The 24,006-nt window shown below is 40.1% G+C and overlaps 1 protein-coding gene and 1 long non-coding RNA gene across 3 annotated transcripts in view; one reads left to right on the forward strand and one right to left on the reverse strand.

Moving 5' to 3' along the window:
- The window catches only part of LOC131491541 (uncharacterized), a 140,824-nt gene that overhangs the window by 18,807 nt on the left and 98,011 nt on the right, over positions 1-24,006 (reverse strand). The gene's annotated exons all lie outside the window — the stretch shown is intronic.
- LOC131491539 (large ribosomal subunit protein eL6-like) lies at positions 19,113-20,020 on the forward strand. Its single transcript, XM_058694665.1, has one exon. It carries the CDS (start codon positions 19,124-19,126, stop codon positions 19,988-19,990), a length of 867 nt encoding a protein of 288 aa, XP_058550648.1. The 5' UTR covers positions 19,113-19,123; the 3' UTR covers positions 19,991-20,020.

Below are 24,006 nucleotides of genomic sequence, written 5' to 3' on the forward strand. Positions count from 1 at the left end.
ACTGCTGGGTATTTACCCAAAGAAAACAAAAACATAAATTAAAAAAGACATATGCATCACTATGTTTACTGTACCATTAATAACCCAAATGTCCATTGATAGATGAATGAACAAAGAAGATGCAGAAGTTGCAACACACACACACACACACACACACACACACACACACACACACACGCAGATTCAATGGCAGTGGGCAGGAGGGTGGAAGGAACAGAGAGTCAGTGGTTGTAGCCAAGGTGAACGTCATCTGAAGGCCAAGATAACCCACAAGTTCTCAGTGATGCTGCAAAGCACAGGTTCCCTGTTTGATTTATATTCTATTGTATCTTCAGCTAATTAAAGTTCTTATGATAATTTGGATAGGAGAGAGCTTATTCTGCATTTCAGATATTTCTTGGCTTTCTAGAAAAGGATAATTCATCATTCATAATGTCCCATGAACCTCTCCTTAGGTGAATCACATAAAAATCACACTGACAGGTGTGATTTTGAGAATTTGTATAGCATTTTACTTTCCACATGCCCTACGCCTCTTATTTCTCAGCAATTCTACCAGGATATATTTTATACATGAGTGAACTACATTCTCAGAGGGGAATTAGTAGCTTAGAAAGAGCACATAGCTAGTAAATGGGGGCAGGACTGGACCCTGGAGCCCACTCTGCTGGCTCTCAGCCATCACCCCATCAGCTACAATATACAGAAGGCAGGAATGAATGGATGCAAGGACATATAACTTTTTGGTATTGGGTGTTGATCTCCCATATTCACTGAATGCATCACTGATGTATAGATTCATCACTGGTCTCCCTGAACTCACTTATCTCTTTCCAACAAGTTAACACATTAGTCACTATTATGTCACCTCCTTCGATCCCTCCCCCTCCCAGCTAGAAATAGTTGAATACATTCACATTGCGATTGGTACAAGGGCCAAAAGCTTTAGTGCAGCCTCATAAGACCTGTCTGGTGGCACCCAGACCACCCCTCCACTACCCCCTGTACCACTGGCTCCATGATCTCAGCACTCCAGCCTTCTGCTCCCTTTCAGTTTCTTTGACAGGTCATGCTGTCACCTGCCTCAGAACTTCTACCCTAAAATTCCCTCTTCTTGGAGGGGTCTCAAATCTCATTAAGATTTGCCCATCACTCAGATCTCAACCTGAACACTCCTCCTTCAGGAAACTTCCATGAGTCACTCAGAGCAGTCCAGGTCTCAATAAATCCTATAACTTAGGATTTATCCAATAGGATATCCTATTGGATAGGATAATCCTATCCAATAGGATAAGATTTATATCAATAAATCCTATAACTTTGCTTCACAACACTCACCACCTTGTAATTTTACCTTTATTGGTATAATTATTTGATTGATATCTATCTTTGTTAGACTAGAAGCTCCATGAGAATGAGGTATTGCTTTATTTTCCACTTTGCTTTTTCCCCAGCAGTTAGTAGGTGACAGGTAGTAGGTGCTCAGCAAATAATTCTTGAATGAAAGAAAACTCCTTTGCTATCTAATGGCCACAGGTGACTTTTTAAACTTAAATAAATTAACTAAAATTAGAAATTCATTTCCTCAGTCACACTAGGGACATTTCATGTACTGGATAGCCACATGTGGCTGTTCCTGTATTGGGACAGTGCAGTTACAGAACATTTTCATAATCACAGAAAGCTTGTAATGAATAATGTGTCCTCAGATGTTTACAGAACCAATAAATACAATGTACTTGCTTCTTGTTCATGTCCAATATGGGCAATGCTTAGATTTTTCTTTAAAAACATCTCAAGAGATGCTGTCCAGTTTGGCCTGAGGGCCCCTGGGAAGTTTGTTCTGTGAACAAAAGAAATCTGCAGATGAACCAGCAGAGAATTACAGATGGGTTTTTCACTTGCTCATTTTCACTCAGTAGATAGTTAACCAGTGCCTACTGTGTACTTCAGTGACTATATTTAAAGGAACAATCATCCCAAATTTTCCATTTTTTTCTCTTTAGAGAGGCAACAGAGCTTGATAAAGGAGAATATAGACTTTGAAATCAGGAAGACCTGTGTTCAGATGTCAACACTGGCGCTCACTGGAGTGTATGAGTTGCTCTGGGACAAGGAACTGAACTTTCCTGAGCTTCAAATTCTTCCTACGACAAATGTGGGTAGAAGCAGCACCTACCTGATGGGGTTGTTGTGAAGAATAAATGAGATAAACTGACATATTGTTGTAATTTTAATGATTCTTTCCGTTTTATTCTTGTTTAGGATTGGCATTAGCACTCTGCATTTTGTGTGTCGTTCCTCTCTAAGTTCTGATAAAATATACTGATATTTTCTCTTCCAAAATAAATCAAGTTGCCTGCTTCCTATATTCCTATTAAGTTCCAGTTCATAACATATGAAGATGGACTTGCTCAAGACTCTGATGGTATTTTTTTTTTTTTTACCACTAATGCTCTTGCCTTTGATTATCCCCCCTGCACAGTGAAAATAGAGCTATTGAGAGTTTCCAGAGGATGAGGAAGGTATGCTTGGCTCATGGCCTACAATCAATGGAGATCTAATTGCACACCCACTTCAGGACCCTGGGAGAACCCAGGAGGACACAGGGGGTTGTTTTTTTCAGGAAGCCTCTGAGGCCTTCTGGGCAAGACGGTGAGCTGCCCTTCTGACTGTAGTACCTTGAAACTGGGATTCAACAGTTGAAGTTTGATGGAGCACCATGTGGGAGGTTCTGTGCTAGAACTGTGGATTCTACAATCCACAATGTTAAGAAGGGGCACAAAGTTTCAGTGTGAAATATGATCTGTTTCTCAGTCTTTTATCTATCGTGAGGAAGACGTGAGCCCTGCCTTTAAGGAGGCTGCAGTCTAGTCAGGAAGGAGAGTGAACATAGGAGTCTCCCTTGAGAATATTCCACCAGCTCAGTCCTGGATAAAGGGCGAAAAATCGGTGCAGAAAAGGAGGGCGATTTCCAAGCCGGAGTGCTGTATACATATGCATGGAGGAGAAGGAAGGAGAGGGTGGGGGAGAGAGTTAGTCAGAGGTTCCAAGTGTGCAGGTGGTAGTGAAACATGGTGTTACATAGGCAGGACAGGGCTTGGCGTGGAAGGCTTTTTAGCCAGATGAAGGAGCTTGGACTGAGGGCCATGGAGAACCACTGAAGGATTTCAGCAGTGAGTGACACAATCAGATAGCATTTCAGAAAGGTTGCTCTTACTTGCACAGGGTCAACTGGACTTGGACAAGAATCGAAGCAGGAGAACTGATGGGAAGCTGATACAGTGATCCAGGTTAAGACACGATACTGGCTTGAGCTAAGGTGACAGCAGAAAAAGAGCATAGAATTGAGAGAGGTGAACAGGCAGAACGGGTAAGTTCTATGAACCAATTGTATAAGGTTGGAGAGAGAGCTGGAAGAATAATAAGCCTCAGTTTTCTGGTGTGGGCAGAATGTGCTGATAGCATTCCATCAGTTCAAAATTAGGGAAAGGGAAGAGAGAAGAGGATGAGTTAAGCTTTAGACATGAAGTGTCTGTATGACAAGTAAGTAGAGATGCACATTCAGCAGATAGTAATGTGCATTGAAATAAAGTTTGAAACAACTGAATGAATAAATAAAGGAAGGAAGTCACCCAGGGAGCAAGCAGGAGGGACAGAGAACCAGGCATGGGATGGGCCTTGCTTCCTTTCTCAGTAACCATGTATATCACTTAGTGAGGACTAATTGGTCTCAGTGTATCAGGCTGAAGATGGAAACGTGCTTTGGGAAGCCCCAGACATTATGCAATTGAGATCTATAGATTTTTTAAGATGCTGTAGTTTGCTATCTTTGCAGCTGAGTTAAGTTGTAGCATGTTGAGTCTCTGATCGTATAATCTGATGGTCAAACAACCAAAACTAGTTAAAAGGAAAAAAGGTTGGTCTTTCTGCCTTGGCAATGATACCTGCAAAAAAATGAAACCCACTTTCTCAGAAGTACTGACCTACTCCATGGCTGGGCCTGCTCTTTTCAGTCTCGGAGACCCTTCCTCCTAATATATTCACTGTTTTTTGAACAGTTCTTGGAAAGATGTTAAGAAGGGGCACAAAGTTTCAGTGTGAAATATGATCCATTTCTCAGTCTTTTATCTAAGAAGCCAGACTTGCATAAATACTGCTACACATCTCTACTTACCTATGTAGTCCTAATCTTTATTTTCCTCCCACCTTCTAAATGGCAGGCTGGTGTCAGAATGGATACAGGATTAGCAGGAAAATTCTCTTTCCTCAACCCTATTCCAATACTACCACACAGCCTATTACATATTCTACCTTTGCTGCGAGCTGAGCCACTCTTCACATGAATAGGACTTAAGTGCTTGCTGGGAGTCTAAATTATGCAATAGAGACCATCAGCCTGTCTCAGAGAGGAAAATTCAGCCTTAAATGATGGGGCCAGAAGTCACACTTGGAGTTTCCAATTGTTCTGTCTTTCAGCCCTTAAAAAATCTTGCAGTGTTTATAGGAAGTTCTCTCCAAAAGCAAAATATGCTATTATTATTATTATTTTTTGACTTATAAGAATGTTCTTTTGGCAACTCAAAGGCACATGAAAAGCAAGAGGAAAAAAACCTAAGGGGCCTTCAGTGGGTTTTCCTTGTTTTCTGACACTATGAATTGAATGCATATCCACGTGTGTATACAAATCAGAGTGGCTAGTATAGTCCGAGCTCTAATTTTTCTGCAGTAGTATGGAGCTCACAGAAACTAGGCTGTGTTTCTTCTGAAAATTCAAAGACTGCTGGGCAGGTGCTCAGAGCTCTACTCAGTGAGTCTGGGGATCCTCATTGGAGGAATCAGTAACTCAGAACTTGAGCTGATGACCGATTCCCAGGCTGAGTCTTGTCTAAACCAGGGGGGAATAAAAATCATATTTTAGCAATAAAGGAAGTGGGGAAGGAACCGTCATTAAAAGAAGAAAGTCAAGCTGCACATCTTGGTCCAGAATTAACAGCAATGACAAAAATTATTAAAAAGTCTCTATATAAAAATACTGACCATGTGCTAGCAATTTATAACTTATGGTACAGTTAGTATGATTCTGCCTATTTTACAGGTGATGAAGATAATGCACGGGGAAAGTATGTCCCCTGTTCACGTTCAAACACCTAAAGAGTGGAAAAGGAGAGACCTAAACCCAGGTGCATCTGGCTCTAAGGCCTGTGTTCTTACTTTCATATTAAATTTGAAAAGAGAGGGGTGATGCGGATCAGAGCACAATTCTACCCTTTTAAAATGGCCTGGACTCCATACTTGGCGAGAGAGTTCTAGGTGCCACTCCTAAGGTAGCCTGAGTGAACTAAAGATATCATAGCAGAAATAGGCTCTGCTCCCTGAGAGCTGGTGGGAAAACTCAGCACCGAGACTACACTGTAGGCTGAGTTGTGAACAAGACAAAGTAAGGGGGACATTTCAGCCACCCAGACATGCGCCCATGTTCTTCCTTTTTAGCGTGGTGATTATGAAGAACAGGACAGCAGCTAGCACTCTGTCAACACAGGTGATAATGCATGATGCAGCAGGAGTTGCAAGAATAAGGCTGGGCCCCACTTTCAGTGTGACTCTGAAAAAGTCACCATAAGTGAGACAGAAGTCGAGTCATAACAGTTCCTGAGTCATTGCAGGAACCCCAGAATTAGACTTAATGACTTCCGTGGGGGCTGGGGCACTTTGCTCCAGGAAACTCCTTCTTGCTTAGCACAGACTTTCCAGATTGGCTCTGGTGCTCTTCAAGCATATCAGTCTCTTCCCACCTCACGGCCTATTGCAACTCTGCCCGTAACTTCACCTGGAGAGATTGTTCTTAGCCTTCAGATCTTACTTTTGATGCCATCTCTTTGGGGAAGCATGGTCTAATCAAATTAGCAGCCTTTCCCCAGTGTCCATGCACTAATCACTCTCAGCCACACAATCCTGCTTTCTCTTCCCACAGTACTTCAATTATCTTGTTCCATTTGTTTATTTACATATGTTTAGTATCTCTCCCTCTTTGTTGGAATGTAGGCTCTCCTCTTTCAGAGACCTCATTTGTTTTGCTTAGTGTTGTACTCCAGTATGCAGAATAGTGCCTCATTTGGTACATGCTCCATCAACACTTCATTTATTTATTTGTTTATATATTTACAATTCAGTGTTTTTTAATTTATTTTTTAAATTTACATCCAAGTTAGTTATATAGTGCAACAATGATTTCAGGAGTAGATTCCTTAATGCCTCTAACCCATTTAGCCCATCTCCCCTCCAACAACCCCTCCAGTAACCCTCTGTTTGTTTTCCATATTTAGGAGTCTCTTATGTTTTGTCTGTCCCCTTCCCTGTTTTTATATTATTTTTGCTTCCCTTCCCTTATGTTCATCTGTTTTGTATCTTAAAGTCCTCATATGAGTGAAGCCATAGGATATTAGTCTTTCTCTGACTAATTTCACTTAGCATAATACCCTCTAATTCCATCCACATAGTTGCAAATGGCTCCATCAACACTTTTAAATGAATGAATGGATGAATGAATCAATGAATGGAATATGGTTGTGTTGTGAATATTACGACTTTTTTGTGCTACCAAGCCCTCAATGGCTGAAGGAAATATGTATTCCCAGCAGCAGGTGAAAAAGTGTATGCATTGGCTAGGTAGCTAGTAAGTGAAAAGAGCAGAGGCTTATGCTCAGGTCTCTGACTCCAGTGCTTTTTCCATGCAAATGAAAGACTAGGGAGAGAGGGCCAAGCACAGTTCTAAGTATTTCTGTTATTGTCCTTCCAATTTCACAAATTGGGCACAGAAAGATTTGGTAATTTGCATAAAGCCACTTAGCTAAAAGTAGCAGGCTAGCTCCAAAGTCCATGCCTCTAATCACTGGAATATGATGGCATGTTCCAGACAAAATGGAGAGTCTTCCAAAGAGACAACAGTGAATCTAGGACCATCAAGATGTGTGGGGATTGTGGGGATGGTCTTCTAAGCCAAGGATATCTGCCTGAGTTAAAGCCTGCTGTGTTCTCTTCCTGTCTCCTGACATTTTTACCAAGCTGCCTGAAATCCATTTATTCTCGGAAATTCTGCTGCTTCTGATTTCTGGGTAAAGGACACAGTAGAGACAAGAGTAAACAGTTTTCATGCACATCGTTGCTTCTTCTTGAGACATTCTATCTTTGCTGTCTCTGAGACAGGCCCATAGGGCTCTTAGTGCTTGTCTGAAATGTGCATGACCAGGTGGTACAGCCTGGAGCTTCTGCCCTATGAAAGATGGAGATAATGCCCACTGAGTGGGCACTGGTTGTGGGCACCCAGTTGCATTTCATTCGTAACAATTAAATAGCCTTATGGCAGCCCCTGGTTGCTGACGGGCTCACACCCCATTGCCATGTAATCACATCTAATCCCATTGAGCTCTGCTCAAAATACCCATAATTGGTGGTTTTATCCAAATCAATAAAGACAGCTTCTACATATTGATTATCATCCAGGGTATAAAATCATCATCGGTTACCTGGAAAAGAGAAGCAGGCTGCCAAGGGAAAAGGTCAGATATTCCATTTGAACAGGGGAGGGAAGGGGGAGGCGGAACCAGTGAATTTTAAGGTAATAGTATCAAATTACCTGAAAATGCACACAGTATATTCTTGTAATTTGCAACAACAGAGAGCCCAGAAATAGGTCAATCATTTAAGTGAGTCTTCAAGTCTTCTCTCTGTGATGCACTGAGCTAGCTTGCATTAACAGTCTTAAAGGGGCTGGAGCCAACCAAGGCAGAGAGAGCCACGGGGCTCTTTCCTTCTTGCATTTTACAACCTAACAGTTTCAGTCAACTCGATGCCTCAACCTGATTTCTTCTGTTCAATTAATGATCAACAGATTCTCGGCCACTGTCATCAGTGAATTTGGGAAAAGTCACAAGGATGAGGTGAATAGATTATTCCATGTGAGAACCCAGGAGACAGAGTAGAGATACTCCCTGCCAAAATGAACTGGAACACATTTTCCACATGGCAATGGAAGAAAGAGCCTGCCCAATTCTAAAGTTTACGTGTCTAACCACTGAATTTAAAATAAGCCGGATCTTTTATTTATTGCAAGATGAAGTTCATTATTCTACCCTTCTCTCTAGCGAATGTTAAAACAAAAATTGCTTAAGATCATTCATGAAGAACACAAGAAAAAAAGAAAATCCATTCATAATCTTGGTACTCCCACATATTAAAACTGGCCTTAGACAATTCCTGAGTCAAGCTTCCTCTTCTGTTAAATGGAGATTGCAATGATGACAATGTCTACCACACAGGGTTTCACGAAAAAATAAAATAAAAATAAAAAATATATAAAAATAAGGGTGCCTGGGTGGCTCAGTTGGTTATGCCTCTATTGATTTCGGCTCAGGTCATGATCTCATGGTTTGTGGGTTTGAGCCCCGTGTCAGGCTCTGTGCTGACAGTGTAGAACCTGCTTGGGATTCTCCTTCTCTCCCTCTCTGCCCTTCCCTGCTCATTCTCTCTCTCAAAATAAATAAAAATTTTTTGAAAATGTAAAAAAAATATAAAAATATATAGCTTCCATATATATATGTATACATATATATATGGAACCATACATATATATGTATCCATACATATATATATGGAACTCAATAAATAACTACAGAATTTGACTTTAAAAAATTTACTTATGGGAGTTCTCTTAAAGTTCTTATCCATATGACTATATCATTTTTACATAGCTATAATTATTACAGAAAAATCATTTGATATCTCTCTACCCCCAGTTCTTTATTCACAATACACCATTATAAGGGCTATGTATACTTCTATTGAATGGATATTTACTTAATTCATCTCCTATTGTGAGATATCATCTATGATAGATAATATTTCCATGCATGTCTCTGGCGCACAAATTATTTTTCCTTTTGGATTATTTGGATTATTTTCTCAGTACAGTGTGAAGGGGGGTTTTGGGGTCAAAAGTATAATAACACAGCACTGGAAGTAGAAAGGCTTACCCTAGCAGGGAAACCATACCAGTGATCTTATTAGAGGAAGAATAGTCAAAGCCAAAATTAGCTTTTAATCCAAGAGATAATAAAGTAGAAAAATCAGTACAGTTTCCATTTTATAGATGAAAAAACTGAAAATTTAGACAGGATATTTAAGAATAGACATGCATGTAACAGGTAAGAAATAGACTGATGACTTTCACATACCATAGATGCTATTGATGGAGCCATTTGCAACTATGTGAAACCAGGAATCCAGCCTACTGCTGGATTTTATCTAACATAATTATTACAATTATAATTTTCAATGAGCTCTTAGGGGATATTTGGTTTATGAAAAATGACTGTATTTTTAATATATCAGTATGGCAAGTAATAAACAGAATGAAACAATCAGAATAAATGAAGAGGATTTAAAAAAAACCTTTTTTTGTGGGTGTTCTTAAGGTCACTAAAGGTTAGGTTGTTTTGTTTTGTTTTTATTTTTGCCATCACCCTTCAAAGCCATAGATTTAATTTCATTTGTTTTCATAGACTAAAGTTCTCCTGGATGGCAGTATTAAATATGAATCTGGAAACCTGAAATCTGTAGACTTCTAAACATACAGTTACCATGAAATAGGAAAGAGCCAAAGCTCCTGGATTGCCTCTAGCAGGTCCAGGGTTCCATCCTTAGTCCCTACCTCCCTTTGCTCTGTATACTTTTCCTGGATTATGGAATATATTCCCATGATTTCAATTATACTCTATCAGCTAAGACCTCTCTCATTTTCCAAACTGGTAGAGATGGCCGTCTGACTGCTATCTCCAACTGGATATCCCCCAAGCACCTGTAACTCAAGTAAACTTTTGTTCTCCTCCATATCTTATCCCCAGCCCCACTGTACCTGTACCCCTAACTGTGTGCCAACATGCTTCTTCTCTGTCTTTGAAGCTTCTATGAATTGCTCTATCATCCATGCAGTCATCCAGCCAGTTGAGGGATTTCTCTTCCTCTCTTTCTGCCCTCTTATAGCCCTGCTTAAACAATCATCAAATTGACCTACTTTTACCTTCTAATTATTACTGTTATTCACCCCCTCCTCTCAATCTCTGTAATGTCTGTCCTGGTTCATTTCCTTATCTTCCCTGGCCTGACGCAGGACAATAGCTTCTTCAGTGGCCTCTCTGCTTCCAGTCTTGGCCCTCTTCAATTTATCTTTACTTTGCTGCCAAAATTAATATTCTAATAAATAAATGTGATCATGTCACTTCCTTGATTGAAACTTTTCAATGATTTAGTATCATGTGCTAGAAAGTCAGTAAATAATATATGTGTGTGTGTGTGTAAAATGAACGAATAAGATACTGACAGAACCCCTTAACTCATGAGACCCTTCATGAACTGCCTCTGCCTACATTTCTAGCCATACTTCCTATAATTTCTAACTCACTACTTTATATACTAATAGTTCCACAAATATATCATATTGCTTCACTTCTCTGGACAGGTCTGGAAAGCTCTTCCTCATTTTCTTCATTTGGATAATTTTTAGACTTCCTTCAGGACTCAGCTTATGTGTCATTTCCTCCAGCTCATCATTTCTCATCCATTCTTCCTCAAACAGTTAATTATCCTACCATGTGCCAAGAACTGTGCTAGGCACAGGGAACAAAATGGCAAGTTAGACCATCTCTGCTCTCAAGGATAGATAGGAAGATAGATATGGAAACAAACAAATATCACTCATTCATTGAAAGAAAGGCTATGAGGAATGCAAGAAAATGGTGACCAGGAAGGAGAAGAAAAACAAGGTGTTAGTTTATCAACTCTATCTGTAGAACTTAGAGGGTTGGTGATAAAGAATTCCTAGCAAATGTACCAATATGTACAGAAACATGGGAGAATGAAAGCAACTGAGGGCAGTGTGATGTTATGGGCTGAACTGCATCTCCCTGCCCAAGTTCATACGGTGAGGTCCTAATCTTCTGTATATCAGAATGTGATCTTGTTTGGAAATGGGGTCTTTGTAGAGATAATCAAGTTAGATTGAAGTCCTTAGGGTGGGCCCTAATCCAGTAAGCCTGTTGTCTTTCTAAGAAGAGGAAGTTTGGAACCTGACACAGAGAGGGAAAACTGTATAAATAAACATGGAGAAGACAACAATCTATGAGCCAAGAAGAGAAGCCTGGAGCATATTCGTCCCTCATGGCCTTCAGAAGGAATTGACTCTGCCGGCATCTTGATCTCAAACTTCTAGTCTCTGTACTTTGTGACACAATACATTTCTGTTGTTTAAGCACCAAGTGTAGGGTACTTTGTTAAAGAGGCTCTTGTAAATTAATACAGATGGTAATTTGTTTGGGCTGGAAGATGGCGAGAGTGGACAGAGTTGAGAACAAGTTATGGGAAGTGTTACATGATACACTGAGGTTTTCCTCTTCCAACTAAAGTTTGAAACTTACTTTATAGGTGACGGGGAGGAATGAAGACAAACAGTTTAGAACTGAGTCTAGAAAGCCCATTCTGGTGTGGGCAGAGGATGGGTCAGAGGTGGGAAAGCATGAGAATGATGGACTACAAACAAGCTGTGGTGGTAGTTCAGATGGGAGGGGCCAAGAGCATGGTCCATTGCACTGGCTGTGTGAGTGAGGGGCACTGCCATATTGATTTGATTGCATTTATCTTTAAATTATGTGAGACTTACTGAGCCTATGCCTGAAAGCACAATGAGGGAAGAGACAAACCAAAGAAGTTCATACAGATAATAATACATTTACTCCCAAAGTGTCACCAGCCCTGATTCAAAAATCGTGGCACAGTCCAGACAATTATAAGTCATACTCAGTATTAAATGCTTCAGTATTAAAGAACAGTTGGAACTTATTAAAATTTATTATGTTTAAAGCCTACAAACAAATGAAATGTTACCAGAAGCTACCAAGAGAATAATAATTAAAAAAAAAAAGAAAAGAAAAAGGAAAACTCCAGTGGACTTCCTTCTTGAGACAGCAAAGAACATTCTTTCTTCTTCCCACCTTCCTTTAATTTATCCTTTTTCTCTTTCCCTCTTTACACCCTTCAACAAATAATTATTGGGCTCCAACTTCATTCCAGGTGCTACACTAAATGCTGGCACACAGAGAAAGCAAGCAAGCAAACAAAACTTTGTATGAGGATGTCAAGACTTACTGGAGGAAAGATGTATAAACCAAGAATCACCGTCCAGTGTTATAAGAGCTGTAGGCACTCTGAGCTGTTTGGCAATGTCTGCTCTGATGGAAGAAATTAGAAAATACTTCCCAGAAGCTGTGACTGGAGTTAGATCTGGAAGGGGAGAGAGAAGGGATCAAAGTCCTGGAGTGTGGGAGAGTGTGCTATCTTTGGGGAAATGCAAACTGTCGTGTGACTGCTGAGTTAGGCCATCTCAGGACAGACAGAAGCCGAGTGAAGAGGTTGGGGAGATGACCTAGGGGTCTGACTCATAAGTCTGACATCTTGCCACTGAACTCATCAGTTTGGTCCAATGACACCAGAAAATGTTAGATTCCAGAGAGGAGAGAAGATTCTTCAGACTCTCTTTTCTCAATCGTTCAGCTTTCAGAAAAAAAAAAAAATCCCAGTAAGATTGTGGATAAAGAAATGAATCTAAACTCAGAGATCTTCACTAGGGCAACATGTTCTATAAATTTTTGGGTCTCACTGTGGAAAACTGAGCAAACTTCTTCAAGGCTCTGGGTGTTAGCTTTTCTATAAGATGGCATTATGATGGTGGAATTGGATATGAGTTATAGCTCAGTGACTCACTGGTCATGCCAGCCGGGATAAGTTGCTTTGTTTCCCTAAGCCTTCTTTGGCTTCCTGAGAAGTACTCACATTCCTGCTCTCAGTCTAACATCCCTCAGGAAAGCTGCAGCCACTGCTGCTCCAGCTGGTGCTGGGGCTCCACGATAACATGCACAGGTACCATGAGAGGGACAGAGACATTGACTCTCTCCAGTCCCCTCTAGGGCAGGTGCCAGAGCCACCAGCCAGAGTCGTACCCACAGCATGGCTACAGTCAGCTTCCCTGGTGAAGTGAAAACTTTAGCTAAATCAAAGTGCTGGTCACAGGGCTGTTCTAGTTAAAAGCACAGCTCAGGCCTGGAAAATTCCAGACTGGTACAGTCAGAGGGCATTGGTGCAAGGAAGAGCCTTGCAGGTCATTGAGTCAAACTCCTTTCATTGTACAGAGGGAAAAACTGAGACCCAGAGACTCTAGAAGAGCACAGTTAATCAAGCATTATTAAGCACCTCATTAATTCCCTTTATTAGGGCCTTTATTAGGGGAAATAATCTGGTGTTGGAAGAAACCCTATTTCACTTGAGCAACTGATTTGGTCCTTATCTTTTGGTCATGAAGAACCTAATTATAGATAGTGTTGCCAGCTATGATACAGGAAACCCAAATGAAGCTGAATTTTTGACGAACAATATATAATTTTTTACCAAAGTAAAAGTATGCCCCAAATATTGCATGGCACAACTTATACTAAAGTTATTCATTTTTTAAAACAGAAGTTCAAATTTAACTCTGTTTCTTGTTATTATTTTTGCTCTACCTAGCAACCCTAATTATAGAGTGTCTTTCCATCTTCCATCCTCACTCCGACTGCTAGGAAGCTTAAAGGCAAATGTATCAGCTTTGCTTTCTAATAGGACTTTATGGTATGCACTTAGCTTTATCTGTCCTTACCATTCGTTTATATTCCCTTCTTTTCTTTTTTACTAGATCATTGGTTTATTATAAAAGGACATCAGTTAGGAACAGTTGGATGCATAGGTCAAAGTATGAGCAAAGGACACACACATTGCTTCCATTTCCTCTTCAGGTATAAGCCTCCCTCAGGACCTCCGTGTGTTTGCCAACTCCAAAGCTCCTTTCTCTCTCTCTCTCTTTAAAGAAAATCCAATTTTTATAAATATTTCAGTAAACCACATCAAAAACTTTGCTTGGGTATGACTTAAAAAAAACCCACAGCACAACACTAGGTAAGAATTAAGGGCCAGATTTTGTACTAGGTCCTGCAGGTGTTAATATGAAAAATACCTGCTGTCCAATCTCAAACAAAACCTACTCAAGTAGAAGAGATAGTCATTTATACAAGTACTCACAGTGTAGAAAGATGGATGACGTATGTGGCCCAAGGTCACATGGCTAGTTGGTGGCAGAACCAAGATGTGTTTCTTTACACTGTATTCCATATAGTTGGCTAGCTGATAACCTTTTTCTTACACATATCTACCTAACTGCCTATGGGACAGCACAAGGGTAACTGATTGGCCTTCTAAGCACTCATCCTTTTTCTAGGAGTAGCATCCTTTTTCTGGAGGAAACTCCTCTCTCTCTCTCTTCCTTATACTTTGTAATATAAATAGGAGCTGCCAATTGGAGTATTTGTTCTCCTGGTCATAGATGATTGGTCCAGGGTATGGACACATGACCTAAGCCGGGCAGAATCCTTCCCCAAGAATTTCCACACTGGAACAAGGAAAGAGGCAGTCCCTCTCTTACAGCAAAGATGAAAACAGAAGTATCAGCCATATTGCCTGCTGTGTGGAGGAAGCTGGGCTAAGCACATAAAGGTAATATGTGAAGAGCAGCAGAGACCAGAGATGAGAACACTCTTGCAATGTCTGAGTTTCTAATTTCAGCTATTCTCAAAGCTCAGCTGTAAGTCTGCTTAATCCTTTTAGCCTAAAATGGTTTGAGTTGTGTTTCTATCACCTACAAACAAACAAACAAACAAACAAACAAACAAACAAACGGGTTGTAGCTAATAGAGATGGTTTGAGCTCAATTACCATTAGCATTTTCCCCAACCCCTACACCATAAGGGGATACCGATGAGTTCCGTGAAATTCTGTGGCTCAGAGCACAGTTTACACAAAGCCGTTGATTCTGCTTCCAAACAATACAGAAAAACTCCTGCCTCTCTACTGCCAAAACTAGTGTTTCGCAACCTGCTTCCAAGATACCCTCAAGATGTTTGCACTTAGGACATCGTTGTATCCAGCAGAATCAAGCCAAGCTGACCTTGAGGTCTCCAAGCTAACTTCATACTGCTGTGGTAACTGCTTCCATTTTAAAAAATGGGGAAATTAAAACCCAGAAAGGCCAAGTAGGTTATTCAGTTCATACACATTTGGCTGCGTTCATTCTAGAACTTATCTATGTCTCTTGTCATCTAAAACACTGCTCTTTCCAATATGCTCCCTCTTAATGGCTGGTATCATTCATTCATTGAAGATCCTCAATGTGGAGAGAAATTATTGATTGCGATGAACATAAAAAGAGCAAAAAAACCTTTCAGGCTATGTGGTTGTGTATTTCAATAGTCATTTGGGGGAGAAACCTTCAGAAAGTTAAGACATAATATACATTAGAGCATCCCCATTTTGGCTACATATCACAATCACTTGTAGAGCCTTCAAAAAGGAAAAAAAAATGAGGGGGGGGGATGTTCTCCACTCCCACCAAAATCCATTGAGTCAGAATATTTGGGAGGTAGGCACCAGGCTTTTATATATTTAAAGAACTCCAAAGATAATTTGAAATGAACTGATCTACAGACCAGCATTTGGCATCACTAATGCAGATTGTTGGGGGCCAAATCATCAGTTGTTTTAGTAGTAATGCTTAGGAAAAAATTTCTTTTGGTTGTATTTATGTAAAATCAACAGAATCACTTATACAACAATCTAGACTTGCTATTTACGCAATATTCTATATCTCATTCATTCAACCGGTATTTACTAATTCCATACTAGTTGCTGGGCGCTGTGCTTGGCACTTGGATTTGAAGATGAGTCAGAGAAAAACGCTGCTCTCAAGCAGCCTAATGAAGAAAATACATGTGTATGCATGAAGTTCAAATGAAGTTGTGATGTCAGAATACCGTGGGTAGGTGTTCCAGGGAAGAAACTAGAGAGAATTAGGGACAGCATGGTGGAAGAGTATTTGAACTGGGTCTGAAAGCACTGTAGGATTCAGATTCGCAGCCAGGAAGAAGCTCTTCAGGCAGAGGAACCAGCACAGGCCAAGCCTGGCGACACAGAAATGATGGCAATAATAATGAAAGTAGTAATAATAATAGTTATTATAGCAATTTTTGAGTGCTTGGCAAATATGTCAATTAATTTTATAAGCGCTTTACATGAGCATCTCATTTAATACTTACAACAAAGCAATGAAGTAGTTACTTCTATTATTCCTATTATACGGATGAGAAAACGGAGTTAGAGACGGGTTTGGTAACCTTCCTAAGGTCATGCACCAAATAAACCAGCTGCTTCTATTTTGCTCAACACTTGTTTGTGGAATGAGCAGATATGTTAACCCAACACCTTTATTCATAGATGAGAAAACAGGGTCACAGAGAGGTCAAGAGACTTCCTAAGGCCACCAGGCTGGTTGGTGGCAGTGCCCGGAGTAGAACATTTTAGTGCATTCTCCTCTATGCTATGTGCATACACGATGTGAGACTGAGAGAAAAGTGTTGGTATGTCATCTCCTTGTAGTTATAAAAATATGGAGGAAATGCAACTTAGAACTGATGCTTAACCAAGCTATCGTTTTTAAAGGCAGGAGAAAAAAAATATAAGGGAGAGGAAGTAAAGCATAGTAGAGTAGTTCTCATTTTGGACAAATCTCTTCACCTTTGTGTCCTCATTTATAAAATGAAGTAATTAGACACAAAGAACTTTAAAAATCCTTCCATTTTGGCTATTCTGTATGATCCTAGGAAGGGCTAGAAACAGAGATTATACAAATGTATACATCTAGGCTTGATGGACTGAAATATAGTCAGCAACGAATAATCATGGTCTAAGAAACCTGTATCTGGGGGCCAAAGGCAGCTGTTAGATGAATCAAGAGAGTAGTGTTCTTTGGTGGAGGCCTGATGCTTCACTTATTGCCTCATGTGATGCTGAGAAAGTCATTCGATCCATTTACAGAAACCTCCAGGACCTAATCAACTTCTTCCTTCCAAAAAGAAGGAACGTAGCAAGAGACAGCATCATTTCTCTGTGATGTCAAAAGCTGAAGAAAAGACTGAGCAGATGGTTGGGTTGAGGCCGCTGGGACACTTCTGGTTTGTTGCCTATTGTCCCACTACATACAGTATACCCACCTGGTTGCAGAGTTGAGAGCTTTACCCCCTTTAAGTAACAAGATAGGTTCATGTGTATTCCCTGTGTTGTGCTGTAATTTTTCCCAGGGAAAATAAATAAAAGAAAAAACATCTGGGAGTTGAGGTTGTTTGTAATCTATTCCAACTGGTACCACTGCACCAAATGCAAGCTCTAGCTGCATCACCTGTTTAGAAGCTTGAGAAAAGCAGTGATGCTAGAAAATGTTCTTAGTCTATTGCAGAACTAGATGGATGTAGAAACATTTCCCACATAGCAACAATGATTATATTTTGTATTTATATAGCACCCACTTCTGGAGAGCCTCAGAGAGCATTTGAGAATATTTTTTTCATTTCTCATTTTAAGAAGACTGTGAAGCCAATTACATAAGGTCTACTGCCAGGTGAAGAGCTAGACAGTGAGAGGCACACAAGTAGCCTCTGGGTCTCCTGAGTTCCCCAGTCAGAGGTTTTACTGCTAAACCTGAGGTTTTACATGGCCCAACCACCAAGGGACAGTGCTGATTTAGTGAGTCCCTGTATCTTGAACACGTTGGCAGCTCTCAGGTGAAATGCAAAGGCAAGAAAAAGCCTTTGCTCTCAAGGCTCTCAAGTTTTAAAAAATATCAGAGTCAATAGTGAGCATAATCAGAGAAAAGTTTCATAAATATGGAAAAGGGAAGCCTAGAAAGAAACCTGAGGTGTTAGATTGGAATTGGAGATGTGAGTACACTCACAGCTTAGTTTTAAAATATTTATCTATCTATGTAGCTATAGAAACAGACATAGATGTGTATATTAATGTATATGCATATGTGTTAATGTACGTACATACATGCACATATTTCTTACCTCTGTCTGCTTACAGGGCCTAGAAGCAATGCCATTCCAGTAGCAATGAGCATACCAAGTTTCCATATCTTGCTTCCCAAATAGAAATTTCCACTAAAAGGAACTGAGGTCCCTTGGGGAAAGGATTGACTCCAGGGCTGAGGCAGGAAAAGCATAAGTTGAGACCCCCAAGTTTTGTCAACAGAAAGTAGGAAAGTGCTCTCAGACTATGGGGACAAGTCAAAAGGAAACTGGAGTCAGGGGCTCCTGCTGACCAAATCTAGGGCACTTTAAGCATTACAATAAATATTTGTAACAGATTAGCACCTGTTGCACAAAATAGGTGTTTTGGGGTCTATAATGAAGAGAGAGAAAGGAGGGGGCTCTTCCTTCCAGTAAAATGCCAACTAAATAAATGCAGTGGGGATGATGAAGATAGAAGCTCAGCATTTGACAACCATCATGGCGATGGCTATTTTAGACAGGAATCATGAAGGCATGCTAAAGCATGTGAGTAGAGGTCTGTTGAAGTACAGGGTATTGGTTAGTTTGGAGTATCTTGCTATAAAATTATGATCTATCACAAAGTTAAAAACTGTGACTCTAGAGAAACCTGGCAGAAAGCAATCTGACCAGGTGGTCAAGGTTTGGTGTCACTAGAGGTTAGTAAAGTGACATTAGATGTCTCCACATGGAATGCACTAAAAGGAGCAGAGCATAAAATTTATGATATTCTTCCAAGAATACATGCCCTGGGGCTGGTCATGAGGAGACAGTGGATCCAGGTTGAGGGACATCCTATGGAATGGAAGGCTAATCATCCACAACTGTCAAGTTAAAGAAAGATTAGAAAGGATGGAGGAACTCAAGAGACATAACAACTAAGTGCAATGCATGATACTAATTGGATCCTGGATCACAAGTAAACAAGAGACATTGTTGAGAGAGCAAGAACTGAATGGGGCCCGTATCCAGTAGTGCTGTATTGATATTGATTACCTAAGTTGGAAGGGTACACTGGATATATGTTGGAAAGGGTTTGTGTCTGTTTGGTGATATACATATTGTTTTCAAAAGACTAAAAAAGAGAGTTCTCTTCCCCACCTTGCAAGATGGCGGGCGAAAAAGCTGAGAAGCCGGATGCTAAGGAGAAGAAACCTGAAGCCAAGAAGGCTGATGCTGGTGGCAAGGTTAAGAAGGGTAACTTCAAGGCTAAAACGCCAAAGAAGGGGAAGCCCCACTGCAGCCGAAACCCTGTCCTAGTCAGAGGAATTGGCAGATATTCCCGATCGGCTATGTATTCGAGAAAGGCCATGTACAAGAGGAAGTATTCAGCAGCTAAATCCAGGATTGAAAAGAAAAAGAAGGAGAAGGTTCTTGCTACTGTCACAAAACCAGTTGGTGGTGACAAGAATGGTGGTACCCGAGTGGTTAAACTTCGCAAAATGCCTAGGTATTATCCTACTGAAGATGTGCCTTGGAAGCTGTTGAGCCACGGCAAAAAACCTTTTAGTCAGCATGTGAGGAAACTGCGAGCTAGCATCACTCCTGGGACCATTTTGATCATCCTCACTGGGCACCACAGAGGCAAGAGAGTGGTTTTCCTGAAGCAACTGAGCAGTGGCTTGCTACTTGTGACTGGACCTCTGTCCCTTAATCGAGTTCCTCTGCGTAGAACACACCAGAAATTTGTCATTGCCACCTCCACCAAAATTGATATCAGCAATGTGAAAATCCCCAAACACCTCACTGATGCTTACTTTAAGAAGAAGAAGCTGCGTAAGCCCAGACACCAGGAAGGTGAGATCTTTGACACGGAGAAAGAGAAATATGAGATTACAGAGCAGCACAAGGTTGATCAGAAAGCTGTGGACTCGCAAATTCTGCCAAAAATCAAAGCCGTTCCTCAGCTTCAGGGCTACCTCCGCTCTGTGTTTGCTCTCACGAATGGAGTTTACCCTCACAAATTGGTGTTCTAAATTTCTTACAAAGAACCTAATTAAATAACAGATCCATCTCTGAAAAAAAAAAACAAAAAAACCCCACAAAAGACTAAAAAAGAATAAGAATAACATGTCTGTAGGTAAGGGGTGGGGGTGGGGTGGGGAGGAGACACAAATACAGCCAAAGTTGACAACTGAGAAATATGGGTGAAGAAGATACAGGAGCTCTTTGTACTGCCCTTGCAACATTTATGAGAGCTTAATATTATTTAAAAAATTAGAGCTAATTTTATGAGGTCAGATAAAGTACGCTCCAATCTGAAGCATTTCCCATCCCCTAACATCCTAACCTTAAATACAATGATTAAAAGGATCATTCGCTCCACACCATGAATTTGTTCTTTTATTTATCCAATAGACATTTTCATCAACTCAGTACAAGGTCCAAAGCATGGTAACCAGATGATAAGAAGAGCAGAATTAAACTGTGGATCTCAAAACTGAGAGACTGTATTTCGAATTCAGGAGAGATTTCATAGAGAACCTGAGGTTTGGGTTGAATCTTGAAAACAGGATAAAACGTGGCCAGGGAGAAGTGGGAAGAAGGTATTCAAGATAGAGGGAGGGGACAGAGCAATGACTATTTAGATTATAAGCAGCAGAAACCCATCCAAACTCTCAACAAGAAAAGGAGACCTTATTTGGCCCTGTACATGGATGGTACATAAGTAGTCTAGCTTCAGGTGTAGTTAGAACCAGGTGCCTAAAATATGCCCTTAGGACTGAAGTCTCTGTCTCTTGGCTCTGCTTCAGCCTGTATTGACTTCGTTCTCAATTTACTTCTTCTCATTGCTAGTTACAGTTGACAGGCTCAAGAATCCTGGTGGAAAAAAATAGCTTCTCTTTTCCAACAGTTCCAACACAAGTCCAGAATTACAGCTCATTGGTGTGGCTTTAGTCATATGCCTATTTCGGAATCAATTATGATAGAGAGAATGGAATGCTCCAATTGTCAGGTTTGCCACTGATTCTTTACTAGGACTGGGAGTGAGATTAGCCCCCCAAGAACCACAAAAACTGAGAGTGGAAGAGGGGCAGCTTTCCAAAGGAAAACTTGAGTGCTGTAACCAAGAAAAGAAGAAATGAACACAGGGCAATCTAATTCTGCCAATGAGTGTTTGGAGAACCCCAAGTGGTCCAAAACGACCTTAATATGGGCAGCGTTAAGGACGAGACTAGGAATTAGAATGGGAAGCCAACTTGGGGAAACTGTTTCGAAGGTCTTAAATGCTGGCCTGAGGTCATGGTTCTTATTTGATGGGTTAGAACAGGCATCAGCAAACTCTTTATTCAAGGCTATCTAGTAAATGTTTTAGGCTGTGTGGGTCATATGATCTCTATCACAACTACTCTACTGTTGTAGTGTGAAAATAGCCTTAAATAATACATCAACAAAAGAGCATGGCTGTATTGTGATAAAACTTTATTTATAAAAATAGGCAGTGGTTTGGATCTGGCCTGTGGGCTGTAGTTTGCAGATCCTTGGTTAGAAGAAGCTCTTGAAGGCTTTGAGTCTATAAATGGTATCATCAGAATTATGCCTTGGAAAGATACATCAGGCTCTCAGATGGAGAACAGATTAGAGAGAATGTCTGAAAGTGGGAATAAAAATTAGGAGGCTGTTGCAACGGTCCAGATGTTTGTACTGTGAAGAAACCAGTATTGCTTTTATGAGCCAAATGTACCTGGGAGTTTGGCTTCACAGACTAGCTGGCGCACATCTGGGCCTGTGTGTCCTTAGCTGACCTAGATTCTCGACATCTTTCCAGTTTAGCCACCTCTGAAATCCTAGCCACCTCTGAAATCCTGTGTCAGAGTTTGTAAATTATCTTGGGAGCCTGATTATTCCTTTTCTTTGCTCTACAGTGTTTTGATTTTGAGGACTAAGTCTGTACTATTTGTATGAGAGGGAAAAATCAATAGAAAGAGAAAGTTTAATAAAAAAAAATACATTCTCCATTGACTTTAATTAACTTGGCCTTAGGTTTACAACTTGGGCAAGTATGGAAAATGAAAAAAAAACCTTACATTTTACCTTGTACACCAAACTTTTTAAGAATAAAATCTCCAATTAAAATCCATATGTTATGAGCAATTTTTTTCCCTGCAGAAAGTTGAAGAAAAAGAATAAGAAAGGAATGAAAAGAAATTCCCTTGTAGGATCTGACAGAATAGGCTGGCACTTCTAATTCCTGTGGTAAACGACCAAGTACCAGAATCAGGTCAATAATTTATCAGTGTCAGAGAACCCTTCTATTTTTCTCAGATGGTCATGGCTCTGGTGTCTTCTTCAGTCTCATGACTTAAGACGCACAATCTTTGAAACCTGTCTGCACTAGCTTGTGTCTTCAGCACCAATGCTTTCTGCCTTGGGGGCAGGGTTCTCTTATAGGGAGGAATAAGAGGAATGATGTGGGTACCTGGCTTCTGCCAGATGCCTGCAGAAAAAGCCCATGAATTTGTGGACAGTTCACATGACATACTTGTGAGATTTTCCTGTCATGTGAAGTGCCACATGGCTATCGGTAGACACAGGCATTAATGTAATACATAATAAGTACACATGCACCCATGCGTATGGTTTACCACACGTTCCATAAAATAACACGTGCATTCGATTGCACAATAGATACATGCATGAACATCTGTTCTCGTACATACAGCACAAATAGATATAATCAAGTAACTGTGTCACACAAATGTATATATACTAGTTTTATTTCTCTATATGTATATAATAGGTATTTAGACAGTAAAAATCCATGTAAGACTAAAAATTCATTTAGAACTAAAAAGATACATACGTCCATATTCATTATATGATCTGGTTCCCCTCATCTCTTGAACATACTCCTTCTAATATTCTGTCCTTCCATCATTATATTCAAGTTATTCCTTGTTTTTCCATAAATGTCAGGTATATTCCTCATCTCAGGGTCATTGACCGGTTGTTCCCTGTAACTGGAAAGCCCTTCCCAGCAGATATTATATAGACTCTTCCCTCACTTCCTGTAGGTCTTTGCTCAAATCAGCTATCCAATGAAATCTACATAACCACCCTGTTTAAAACTGCAACCCATCCACTGTAGCCATATTTCTGTTATTAGTCCATTACAGCACTTACCATCTTTAATATATCATATAATTTACTTATTTATTATACTTACTTTTTTATCATTGCACCTCTCCACTGGAATATACTCTCTAGAGGGGGCAGGAATATAGGATATATTTAGGACATATCCCTAAATCTCTCCCTTTCTCTACACACACACACACACACACACACACACACACACCTTTGTTGGGCCATATTCATATACCAACAGTAGCAACATCCATTCCTATAAACATGCCATATATATATATATATATATATATATATATATATATATATGTATATATACACATATATGTATGTGTGTGTGTGTGTGTGTGTATATATATATATATATATATATATATATATATATATATATATACACATATTCAAAGAAACAGACACACTAGTAAAGGTGCATGTGTGTGCTGAAAGTATGTGCTCCTGTTGAGTGTGCTCAGTAACTCATGGTAATTACTGATTCTTCACTGCCAAACAAAGTTTCTGGCTCATTACAGGATTCAATAAATATAACTGAATAAATTCATGAATGTAAAGAGTCCACACCAGTTTATCTGGGACCACATCCATTAATCATGACCACAGACCTCCTCTGTCCCACATTAGGATATGGAAGGAGCTAGATTGGTGATTCTATGTACCCCAGCTACAGGAACCTATTATGAGAGCTCATAGCAAGACAGGTTCAGAGTGACAAGAAGTTTTGGAAGAGAAAAGAAACTGATTGGACGCTGGGAGACAGATTTTGAACTCCAAGAACTATGTTGATTTCCAGAACCTAAAGGTCAGGAGTTAACTCTGTCTTCTATTAAACTTGATAACAAACCAACACAGAATTTCAACTTTGAAAACATTGCTTTAAGGTGAGGTA

This window comes from Neofelis nebulosa, chromosome 12 (genome assembly GCF_028018385.1).
Source record: "Neofelis nebulosa isolate mNeoNeb1 chromosome 12, mNeoNeb1.pri, whole genome shotgun sequence".
Taxonomy (NCBI): Eukaryota; Metazoa; Chordata; class Mammalia; order Carnivora; family Felidae; genus Neofelis; species Neofelis nebulosa.